Source organism: Pseudophryne corroboree, chromosome 1 (assembly GCF_028390025.1).
Source record: "Pseudophryne corroboree isolate aPseCor3 chromosome 1, aPseCor3.hap2, whole genome shotgun sequence".
Lineage (NCBI taxonomy): Eukaryota > Metazoa > Chordata > Amphibia > Anura > Myobatrachidae > Pseudophryne > Pseudophryne corroboree.
In genome coordinates this window covers 419,863,784-419,876,635 of record NC_086444.1, presented here as the reverse complement: position 1 = coordinate 419,876,635, position 12,852 = coordinate 419,863,784, and the positions used below count along the sequence as shown (strand labels likewise).

Genomic DNA, 12,852 nt, shown 5'->3' with positions numbered 1-12,852 from the left:
TGTTCCTGGGGATGGTTCTGGACACAGAACAGAAAAAAGTGTTTCTCCCGGAGGAGAAGGCCAAGGAGTTGTCATCTCTAGTCAGAGACCTCCTAAAACCAAAACAGGTGTCGGTGCACCACTGCACGCGAGTCCTGGGAAAGATGGTGGCTTCTTACGAAGCAATTCCATTCAGAAGGTTCCATGCAAGGATCTTTCAGTGGGATCTGTTGGACAAGTGGTCCGGATCGCATCTTCAGATGCATCGGCTGATAACCCTGTCTCCATGGGCCAGGGTGTCGCTGCTGTGGTGGCTGCAGAGTGCTCATCTTCTAGAGGGCCGCAGATTCGGCATACAGGACTGGATCCTGGTGACCACGGATGCCAGCCTTCGAGGTTGGGGGGCAGTCACACAGGGAAGAAACTTCCAGGGACAATGGTCGAGTCAGGAGACTTCCCTACACATAAATATTCTGGAACTAAGGGCCATTTACAATGCCCTAAGTCAGGCAAGACCCCTGTTTCAACACCGGCCGGTGCTGATCCAGTCAGACAACATCACGGTGGTCGCCCATGTAAACACACAGGGCGGCACAAGAAGCAGGATGGCGATGGCAGAAGCCACAAGGATTCTTCGATGGGCGGAAAATCATGTGTTAGCACTGTCAGCAGTGTTCATTCCCGGAGTGGACAACTGGGAAGCAGACTTTCTCAGCAGACACGACCTCCACCTGGGAGAGTGGGGACTTCATCCAGAAGTCTTCCAAATGGTTGTACACCGGTGGGAAAGGCCACAGGTGGACATGATGGCGTCCCGCCTCAACAAAAAGCTAAAAAGATATTGCGCCAGGTCAAGGGACCCTCAGGCGATAGCTGTGGACGCTTTAGTGACACCGTGGGTGTACCAGTCGGTTTATGTGTTCCCTCTTCTTCCTCTCATACCCAAGGTACTGAGGATAATAAGAAGGAGAAGAGTAAGAACTATAATCATTGTTCCGGATTGGCCAAGAAGAGCTTGGTACCCAGAACTTCAAGAAATGATATCAGAGGAACCATGGCCTCTGCCGCTCAGACAGGACCTGCTGCAGCAGGGACCCTCTCTGTTCCAAGACTTACCGCGACTGCGTTTGACGGCAGGGCGGTTGAACGCCGGATCCTGAAGGAAAAGGGCATTCCGGAGGAAGTCATCCCTACGCTGATTAAAGCTAGGAAGGAGGTGACCGCAAACCATTATCACCGCATATGGCGAAAATATGTTGCTTGGTGTGAGGCCAGAAGGGCCCCAAAGGAGGAATTTCAGCTGGGTCGATTTCTGCACTTCCTACAGTCAGGGGTGACTATGGGCCTCAAATTAGGTTCCATTAAGGTCCAGATTTCGGCTCTGTCGATTTTCTTCCAAAAAGAACTGGCTTCACTGCCTGAAGTTCAGACGTTTGTTAAAGGAGTGCTGCATATTCAGCCCCCTTTTGTGCCTCCAGTGGCACCTTGGGATCTCAACGTGGTGTTGGATTTCCTTAAGTCACATTGGTTTGAGCCACTTAGAACCGTGGAACTAAAATATCTCACGTGGAAAGTGGTCATGCTGTTGGCCTTGGCTTCGGCCAGGCGTGTGTCAGAATTGGCGGCTTTGTCATGTAAAAGCCCTTATCTGATTTTCCATATGGATAGGGCGGAATTGAGGACTCGTCCCCAATTTCTTCCTAAGGTGGTATCAGCTTTTCATTTGAACCAACCTATTGTGGTGCCTGCGGCTACTAAGGACTTGGAGGATTCCAAGTTGCTGGACGTAGTCAGGGCCCTGAAAATCTATGTTTCCAGGACGGCTGGAGTCAGGAAAACTGACTCGCTATTTATCCTGTATGCGCCCAACAAGCTGGGTGCTCCTGCTTCAAAGCAGTCTATTGCTCGCTGGATCTGTATTACGATTCAACTTGCACATTCTGCGGCTGGACTGCCGCATCCTAAATCAGTAAAAGCCCATTCCACGAGGAAAGTGGGCTCTTCTTGGGCGGCTGCCCGAGGGGTCTCGGCTTTACAACTTTGCCGAGCTGCTACTTGGTCGGGTTCAAACACATTTGCTAAATTCTACAAGTTTGATACCCTGGCTGAGGAGGACCTTGAGTTTGCTCATTCGGTGCTGCAGAGTCATCCGCACTCTCCCGCCCGTTTGGGAGCTTTGGTATAATCCCCATGGTCCTTACGGAGTCCCCAGCATCCACTAGGACGTCAGAGAAAATAAGAATTTACTCACCGGTAATTCTATTTCTCGTAGTCCGTAGTGGATGCTGGGCGCCCATCCCAAGTGCGGATTGTCTGCAATACTTGTATATAGTTATTGCCTAACTAAAGGGTTATTGTTTGGAGCCATCTGTTTGAGAGGCTCAGTTGTTATTCATACTGTTCACTGGGTATAGTATCACGAGTTGTACGGTGTGATTGGTGTGGCTGGTATGAGTCTTACCCGGGATTCCAAATCCTTTCCTTATTGTGTCAGCTCTTCCGGGCACAGTTTCCTAACTGAGGTCTGGAGGAGGGGCATAGAGGGAGGAGCCAGTGCACACCAGGTAGTCCTAAATCTTTCTTAGTTGTGCCCAGTCTCCTGCGGAGCCGCTATTCCCCATGGTCCTTACGGAGTCCCCAGCATCCACTACGGACTACGAGAAATAGAATTACCGGTGAGTAAATTCTTATTATTCTGTACCCTGACGGGGGCTAAGTGCATCAGGGTCTTTTTATATATATATATATATATATATATAAATTCGTCAAGTTCGGCACTGCTCCGCATACCACTGTTTTACCTTTGCCCGTTGCCTTCCGTGAAGGAGACTGAAGTAGTATCCCAATAGAGACCAGCATGTACGGCGGCACTCAGGTCAGAAAAACGACAGGACACAAAGCCTCTGTTTGCAAACAGAGGCTTTGTGTCCTGTCGTTTTTCTGACCTGAGTGCCGCCGTACATGCTGGTATATATATATATATGTAGTGTTCCACAGGATATACTGTTTCATATTTTTCTCTGTGTATTTCAGTCACCATATACCACTTAAATCCTCTGTTTCTGATCTGCATTTGCAATCACTCTCCATGGGTTTTTTGTCAGGTACTGTGTCTGGCTATATTGTACTGTTACGCCCTAGAGCTACATTCTTCAAAAATGTCTGCATCACAGGGCGGGAGATCCATGGCTGATCCTGCATCATTCAGTGCTGACGCTGCAGATTTATCTGAGGAAAATATTCCAGCTGAGGGTCCAGGTATTGGGGGTTCTGTACCCCTCGGTCAGCCTGCAGCACAGGTGGCACGCCAAGAACCACCTTGGACTGCTTATTCTAATTTACTGACTACGCTAGTAACTAGACTTGCGCCCCCTTTGGGACCTCCTGTGCATGTACAATCACATATTGTCCCTGTTGTAAATCCACCATGGGTGGATTCTCTGTTGACTCAGTTACAGCAGTTACATCAGTCTTTGGTTAAACAAAAGCCTGACCCTCGTCCCCCTAGGACCAAAGGGTCATCTAAGTGGGCTATTTCTTCCTCACAATCCACGCATGTTTCGGATACTTCATCCGATGAAGATGGCGTATATACTGACCCATCAGACACTGATGCAGATGCTTCTGATGGGGAATCTACAACACAGGTGGATGTCCCTGACCTCTTGGAGGCTATCAAACTGATTCTTCAGATCGATGATGAAACTGAACTTCCAGATACGTCTAAGAAACCTGATAAGGCCAAACGTCAGAAGGTTACTAAATTAGTTTTGCCACATTCTGACCATTTAGTTGACATACGTCAGGAATCCTGGGAGTCTCCAGGAAAGAAATTCTCCCTGTCTAAAAAGATGCTAGCTCGTTATCCTCTCGCTGCAGAGTTAGGTAAAAATTGGGAAACACCACCTCCTGTGAACTCACATGTTGCACGTCTGATGGTGTCTTCTACTCTGCCTGTCACTACCGTCACCTCTCTGAAGGAACTGACGGATAAGCATGTGGAGGGTTGCTTGAAGTCTATTTACACACTTGGCGGGTGCTATGCATAGACCTACTATAGCGGCTTCTTGGGTTGCAAAAGCTATTGAAGCCTGGGTTTAAGAAGTTGAAGTGGAGCTACCTTCTAATTTTTCTGGTAATGCCAGACAGTGTCTTTCATATATTACCACAGCCTCTCGTTTCATACAGGAGGCGGTCTCTGATACCGGCGTGCTGGCAGCCAAAGCGTCTACTACATCCATTCTGGCTCACTGGATTCTGTGTTTGCGGTCCTGGTCTGTGGATCTGGACTCTAAAAAGACCTTGGAGGTGACCCCTTTTAAGGGAAACATCCTTTTTGGGGAAGATCTGAACAAGAGTGTGGCTGACTTAGCGTCTGCTAAAACTGCATGTCTGCCGAGTACTAATCCTTCGGCTCCGAAGGCTAAAAGTACCACCTTTCGTTCCTTTCGACCTCCAAGTAAAGCAAAGGGTCAGGCGTACCCGAAACAGGCTCGCACTTCCGAAACCTCTAAGCCCAAACCTAAACGTTCCTGGGCTGCCAGTCAGCCTGCTTCCAAATCAGACAAGCCTGCTGCATGATGGGGCGGGCCTCCCCCTGGGGGACCCCAGGGTTGGGAGGCCGACTTCTGCGGTTCGCCCAGGTATGGTTACAGACCACTTCAGATGCCTGGGTGAGGGAAGTCGTCACTCACGGATACGCCATCTCTTTGAAGAAACGTCCCCCTCGCCAGTTTTGCTCGACAAATATCTCTTCGGATCCATTAAAAGCAAAAACTCTACACTTGGTGGCACAATCCCTCCTGGACACAGGAGTGATAGTGCTGGTGCCTCTGGTTCAGAGAGGCAGGGGGTACTATTCAACACTGTTCCTAGTTCAGAAACCGAATGGAACTTCACAGCCCATTCTCAACCTCAAGTCTTTGAACAAATTTGTGAAGGTTTCCAAATTCCGTATGGAAACTCTTCGCTCTATTGTTCTAGCCTGGGAGCCCAAGGACTATATGGTATCCCTGGACATTCAGGATGCTTACCTACATATACCTATTGCCATGTCACATCAGCAATATCTGCGGTTTGCTATTGGCAACCTACATTATCAATTCCAGGCCTTGCCTTTTGGACTGACCACGGCTCCGCGAATCTTCACCAAGGTCATGGCGGTCATGACGGCCCTTCTACGCCGTCGGGGTATCAGGATCCTGCCGTATCTGGATGACTTGTTGATCCTGGCGAACTCCCCAGAGGTTCTCCTCCGTCATCTGGAGCTGACGGTCCAATTCCTGCAAGCCCACGGGTGGCTCATCAACTGGATGAAATCTCACTGGTTCCTGCTCAGAGCATGGTACACCTGGGGTCGTTACTGTACACACACAACCAACGGTTGTTCTTGTCTCCGGTGAAGCTCCTGAAACTTCAGGACATTATACAATGCTTCCTCTCTCGCCCTCATGTATCGGTACACTCTGCGATGCAAGTACTAGTCCTCATGGTGTCTGTTTTCGACATGGTCGAGTACGCTCTATTTCATTCTCGCCTTCTGCAGAGATTTTTCCAAGTGGGACGGCCTGCCTCACAGGAACAGGTCTCACAGGATTTCCTTGACTCAGGAAGTTCTGTCTCTGAGCTGGTGGCTCCAGGACCAACGATTGAGCAGGGGTCGTCCCTTCTGGATCTCCAACTGGGTCCTCCTAACGACGGATGCCAGTCTGCAGGGTTGGGGCGCGGTGTTAGAGCAACACTCTTCAGGGTCGGTGGACCAGGGAGGAATCTCTCCTCCCGATAAACATTCTGGAGTTGCGGGCAGTGTTCAATGCTCTGAAACTGGCCCTGCCTCTGGTACAGAACAGGCCTGTTCAAGTTCAGTCGGACAACGCCACCACGGTGGCGTACATAAATCATCAAGGCGGCACTCGAAGCTGCATGGCAATGCAGGAAGTGTCAAAGAATCTTCTATGGGTGGAACACCATCTGCCAGCCATATCGGCAGTGTTCATTCCGGGGGGTCCTCAAGTGGGAAGCGGACTTCCTCAGTCGTCAGGACATACACGCTGGAGAGTGGAGCCTTCATGCAGAAGTCTTTCAACTGCTAGTGGACAAGTGGGGCCTACCATATGTAGACCTGATGGCGTCTCGACACAATCACAAGGTTCCGATCTTCGGAGCAAGGACAAGGGATCCTCAAGCAGGGTTCGTGGACAATTCCATGGAACTTTCGGCTGCCAAACGTGTTCCCTACCGTGTCACTCCTGCCCAGGGTAATGAGGAAGTTCAAGCAAGAAAGAGGATTACTACTAATTGCTCCAGCGTGGCCCAGGCGGCATTGGTCCTCAGACCTGCAGGGTCTCTCGATAGAGCATCCTCTTCTACTTACGCAACGCCCAGACCTCCTCGTTGTGTCTACCAGGATCTGGCCCGACTGGCTTTGACGGCGTGGCTCTTGAAGCTTCAGTTCTGAGGGCCAAAGGATTTTCTGAGGCAGTCATTCAAACTATTTTGAAAGCCCGTAAACCGGCTTCGGCTCGGATTTATTATAGGGTCTGGAATTCTTACTTCAACTGGTGTGCGGCTAAGAATTATGATGCATACAAATTCAGTACTGCCAAACTCTTGGCTTTTCTGCAACAGGGCTGGACTTCGGCCTTCGTCTGGCCTCCCTCAAGGTTCATATTTCAGCCTTGTCGGTATGGTTTCAGAGAAAAATTGCGACTTTGCCTCATGTTCATACTTTCACTCGGTGTTTTACGGATTCAACCTCCCTATGGGCTCCTTGGGATTTGTCGGTTGTTCTGGATGCCTTACAAGAGTCTCCGTTTTAACCTCTTGAAACTGTGGACCTTAAATGGCTTACACTTAAGGTTTTATTTTTGCTGGCTATTGCCTCTGCTAGAAGGGTTTCAGACTTGGATGCCTTATCCTGTCGCTCACCCTTTCTGATTTTTCACCGTGCGTTAGAACTCGCCCTGGTTATCTGCCTAAGGTGGTGTCATCTTTTCACCTTAACCAAGAGATTGTGGTTCTGGCCTTTATCTCTCCTGGTTTGTCCTCCAAAGAAAGGTCTTTGGATGTGGTACGGGCTGTCTGTACATATGTGAAGAGAACCGCCTCTCTTAAAGAGATCTGATTCTCTCTTTGTCCTTTTCACAAACGTGGCTGGCCTGCAAATAAGCAGACCTTGGCCAGATGGATTAAAATGGTGATTGCACAAGCTTATGTACAGGCTGGACTTCCAGCTCCTGCTACTATCAAGGCCCATTCTACTCGGTCTGTTGGACCTTCTTGAGCGGCCCGCCGTGGCACATCCCTAGAACAATTGTGCAAGGCGGCTACATGGTCCTCAGTGAACACGTTCATCAGGTTCTATGCCTTTGATACTTCCGCCTCCCAGGATGCTTCCTTTGGACGCCAGGTTCTTGTGGCCGCTACAGTGCATCCCCTCCCATAAGGAACTGCTTTAGGACATCCCCGATGTTATTCCCTGTGGAATACCAGTGTACCTCGCTGCAGAAAAGGAGATTTATGGTAAGACTTACCATTGTTAAATCTCTTTCTGCGAGGTACACTGGATTCCACAGGGCGCCCACCCTGACGCACTTAGCTTCTTTGGGTTTGTATGGCATTAGCCGCTGGTACCTTCTCCTGTCGTGAGAATGTGGTTATATGTGGCTACTAACTACTGTCGTCTCTCTTACCTTCTACTGCATTGGACTGGTTAACAAAACTGAGCTCCAGTGCCTGAGGCGGGGATATAGAGGAGGCGGTGCAGTGCATCTTGGGAACAGTCAAAGCTTTAGCCTGTTGGTGCCTCGGATCAAGATCCAACTCTACACCCCGAAGTTATTCCCTGTGGAATCCAGTGTACCTCACAGAAAGAGATTTAACAATGGTAAGTCTTACCATAAATCTCCTTGTTCTAATTGTAAAACGCAACGGAATGTGCTGCGCTATATAAGAAACTGTTAATAAATAAATAAATAAATAACAGTAATATAAAGGTGCTTTGCCTGTAAATAACACCCTAATGTAATCCAAGCCTTACAGTTTGTGTGTCTGTAAACCTCTTTGCTGTGTTTTTGTAGAAGCCGCATAATTTTTATCAGACCCTCGCCTACAAGTGTTTGAGTAAAGCTCTATATCCCAGATATGTGTAGTGCCACTGTAAATCATACATGCTTGCAGCTGAGCTTCCAAATGTCTCACATTTATGTCCCTCTAGGTTCTCTCTTAGTGGACCATGCAGCGTGGGCAGAGGCAACTGACGTAACATCTGCATATTGTGCTCAAAGGTAATTATGTAGAAGGTGTTGACACTTAGGGCTAAATTTACTGAGCAGTGGTTTTAGTGCCATTTACAAAACTCTGTCAATTAACAGCGGTTTCTGTGTCTGATGACATTTATTATTTGTTGTTTTTGATGTCTAAACTGAAATTTATGCCCCCAGTAGATTTGCCCCAGTAGTTGTGCCCCCTATAGCTATGCCCCCAGTAGATTTGCTCCAGTAGTTGTGCCCCGTCGCTGTGCCCCCTGTTGCTTTGCCCCCAGTAGTTGTGCCCCCTGTAGCTATGCCCCCAGTAGATTTGCCCCAGTCTTGACGTCTCTCCCATAGCAGCGCCGCAAAGACACTAGAGGTCAATAATGACCTCCAGTGTCTGTCACTGGAGCCGGCTGCAGTGGACGCCCACACGGCCCACGGCGTCTGCTGCAGCCGGGGAGAGGGGTGCGGGTAGGCGGCGGTGCCTGCGGGGTGACTGCGGCCGCTCCCCCAGGCTGCAGCACCTTGGGCACAGGCACTGCTTGCCCGCACCAAGAACCGCTCCTGACTGCCACCAGAGGTGCGGAGAATAGCCCTGGGCTGCTGGTGGTTGTTGTGGGGAGGGGATGGGGCTGACTTTTCCAGGGATTCCAGCCTCCTTGCTTAACTGCTTTGAGTCTGGTTAATCTTATGGCAGGCACTGTGTGTTTCCCTGCTATAGCGTAACCCCACCTCAACCTCACACTGTTTTTCCCACCTATTTTATAACACCATACCAGGCTCAGAGGTCCAGGGCTGGGTAAGGATATGAGGAGGACCATGCCTTTTTTTTTTCACTGTAAATGTAACTATTTGTATACTTTACCCAGTCTCGCCTGCCACAGGTAGGTCTATTGTGTGGGCAGGTTTGCTGGTGTTTTACATTTATAAATCAAGGGTTTCTATTCAATCCTATCCTATCTATGGTTTACTCTAAAACATTGATGGTGCTTTGATATTCAGTTCAGTTCTGTCCATTTCTAAAGTTTGCTACCTCTGTGGTTTTGGCCTTAGTAAATTGACGGATAGGAAAACCACCACTAAACCGCCGGGATTTAGAACTCGCTGCTAAATAAAGCTTGCCTATTGACTCTTATAGCAGATCTAGAAGCAGAAGAGAGAGGTGATTATAAGTAATTCTAAACTCAGTGCCTTTGGTCTCTTCCAGATGGAGTGAGCAGGATCTGTGTCCTGTGAGTAAGGCTGAAGCTTCTGGGTGCTATGATTCACATGCAGCATCAATGGACAAAACGCTAGTGTATGAGAAAAGCCCTTTGTTACTGGGGAAGCTATAAGACCTTGACTTTTTCATTTCCATTACGTTTATATGGAATACCTGATCACTCTAAACAGATACAGTAGATCAATATGTATATTGTCTTCTAAAAATGAGTGTGTTGTACCAATTACTCTCGTCATAATAGGCTCATTATATTTCCCAGGAGCTTTTAACTTGACAGGTTATCATTTTCCTAAATGTAGCTTAGAGATAACTACCAATGATTTCTAGTTGCATAGATAATTAAGAATTCTGGTAAATAAGAGACCGGCACTTCTTCTTTATAAAAAAAAAAATATTATATTAATGACATTATAAAAACTTGAGTAATGGTTGTCAGAGGTGATTCCCATATTAAATATACATCTCTGAAAAAAAGGCTTAGAACCTGGGCTATACAGTGATACTACTGTCCTGACAGAGAAGAATGGGTAACTTAGGGGGAGATGTATCAAACTTTCTAAAAAGGTGGAGGTTTGATACGTCTCCCCCTTAGAAACTACACAATTGCATATCATGGGTTTATCATGGCTCCTTGTTAACAAAATGTGAGAGGCTTACACAAACTAATAGAAGTGCTTAAATGCTGAAAAATCTGATTGATACAAAATAGTTTGACAGGGGTGAAAATATAAATCCAAAATTTATAAATAACATAGAAGAAGGATGACTTAGCTACTGGGGCCACACATAACGGGACCCGCTTGGCCGGGAGGTTTTTTTTGTGTGCACACGGATCCTGTTCTGTGGGATGCCGCAGAACAGGATCCGGCCTGTGACTTCAATGGAACACAGAGTCGCACTGTGTGAACACATACATTGAAATATATATTTTCTCATTGAAATCCCGCCGTCCTGTTATCCGGCCCAACCGCAGCAAGCGGTTGGATCCGGCGGCGGCAGGACTGCCGCACATGTGTGGGCGTCTGCATTGCGGCCTATGACATGTTTTGGTACTAGGTTACATTTCCTGGGACTGAGAGATAACTCATAGGGGGGTATTAAATTGTTTGAAAAGTCAGATGGAAGTCTGTTTTTTCCTGTCTAATAGACAGGAAAAAACAGACCCCCAACCGACTTTTCAAACAATTGAATTCCACCCATAGTTTAATGCAATTAATTTATCTGACAGCACATAATACAGCAAACACTGGACACTGAATTATTTACAGTGAGTATCAAAAATATTCTTTCTTTGGTATTTTTTTACATCATAGGGGGGTATTCATTTAGCGTCAAAATCACAGCAATTTACAGCGATTGCAGTTTTTGCCATTTTCGGGTCTTCTTTGCCACAAAAAACTGCTATTCGCGGGTACGTTCGTTCCCATAATTTGCTCTATTCAAATGCAAATTAGCAAAAACTGGATAATCGTAATATTGGTGCCAAAAGTTAAAAGAAGGGGTAAATCTGTCCGTATTCCCCCGTAAAAGTTAAACTAACATCGGATAACAGAATAAAAGTGTATTATTGGTTATAATAAACGTATTTCTGGTACTTAAATTGAGTCAAATGGCTGTTATATACATTTTTTATCATCATCTCAGAGTTGGTGAATTGAAACGCGTTAAAATTACCGCAAAAACTTTTTAGCGGACAATTGAATAGGCCCTTTTACAAATTGCAGTAAATTTGCATTTTTACCATAAACGACTAATTGAATTCCCCCCATAGGCTCAAAAGGATTAATAAAGGGATTCTTACCAATAATCAACACAAGATACTCTGTAATGTCATAAAAAGTAATTCTAAAGTCTTTGCAGGCTGTTCTAGATGCCATTAAGAAAATAATTCCAGTGATTTTAAAATTGCTAGCTCCCAACCTCCCAACATTGCAAAGAAGAAGGGGTGAAAAATGTGCAGAGAGCGTTAGATTTGGGTGGGGTGTGTTCAAACTGAAATCTAAATTGCAGTGTAAAAATGAAGCAGCCAGTATTTGCCCTGCACAGAAACAAAATAACCCACCCAAATCTAACTCTCTCTGCACATGTTACATCTGCCACACCTGCAGTGCACATGGTTTTGCCCTAACAAATTTGCTTCTGCGATCAACTCTGAATTACCCCCTGAACACAGTGACACAGAACCAGACTTATCATGAGTTGTGTGAGAATTGATTCCATTCAGTACAAGGTCTGCCACATAAGGGCTTTATACAGAGAACATATCTCCAAGCTGCCTTCCATTTTCCTCATTCACAGCAGGTTGAATGGTTTATAATGTAAGAATGGACTATGGGCCTGTTTCGGGGATGTACATTATGCCGATTTTCTCTCAGTTGAGCGATTATCTCCTGACTGCGCACATGCCAAGGTACCTATGTGATGTCTAGTTACTGACAGGGAGCATTGGGGCGGTAATGGGGAGTGGCAGCAGAAACGCAGGCGTGCCGTGACCATTTTGGGAGCACGTCTCAGCTTGTATCTGCGATCTTGTATGCAGAAAACATGGTGCCAACGTCTCAGGCCATTCTGCATGACCACAAGGTCGATTATTGGAGGATCTGCAAGCACCACTGCGTTTGTACACAGATGCTGCGACGGGCGTGTCATTCTATCTTGGCATTAGCAAGTTTCCCCACATCCGCTGCGTACGGGATTCCAGCTGTGAGTGCATTAGCGTACATCCCTGACTCCGGCCCTGTGCTCCTTATGAAACACTGCTATATTTATACGGCATATTATGTTTTTATGATGTATTGTGCCTTACTCTCTGCTTGGTCAGAGAACCTTTATTACAAGTAATCTGTTCATTGTCTCTTATTTACAACTTGATTCTAAGAAATAAATGATGTGACTAAAACTACAGTAAGAACTATGTACATGTGCAGACAAATAGAACAAAATATTTGGGCAAGATGTAATAGGGTCCAAGATCGCCGGAGGTGCGGGATGCCGAGCGATCTTGGATGTTTTTTTAAAGGGGCAAAGACTTACTAGGCAAAACTATGCCCCTTGAGGATATATGCCCATCTGTCTCCATTGCTTCTTGTGTGTCTTTGTACGCAGCGGCTGTGATAAATATGTAAAAGCAACAAGAGGTGTCTTTAGCAGAAAGATGGCTCCTAACAGCGTTGTGATCCGCTGCTGCATCTGAAGGTCATCATTGGACCATCTGCATGAACAGCGGTCATCTGAGTAATGGGCCCTACACACTTGGCGTTAATACTGAAAGATATGAATGAGATACCGTTCATTTCACTTACGTCCTAGAGCAGGGGTGGCCAAACAGTCGATCGCGATCGACTGGTCGATCGCGGACATGCGACCAGTCGATCTCGGACATGCGACCAGTCGATCGCG

The 12,852-nt window shown here is 46.9% G+C and overlaps 1 protein-coding gene across 3 annotated transcripts in view; it reads left to right on the top strand.

Moving 5' to 3' along the window:
- LOC134889403 (acyl-CoA dehydrogenase family member 11-like) overlaps positions 1–11,053 on the top strand; it is a 140,535-nt gene extending 129,482 nt beyond the window's left edge. For all 3 annotated transcript variants that reach the window (XM_063913375.1, XM_063913377.1, XM_063913376.1), the window contains exons 14-15: positions 8,195–8,264; positions 9,439–11,053. In XM_063913375.1, coding sequence (XP_063769445.1) covers positions 8,195–8,264; positions 9,439–9,565 — 197 coding nt within the window. In that variant the 3' untranslated portion in view covers positions 9,566–11,053. The remainder of the gene's footprint in view (positions 1–8,194; positions 8,265–9,438) is intronic.
- Positions 11,054–12,852: the final 1,799 nt, after the last annotated feature.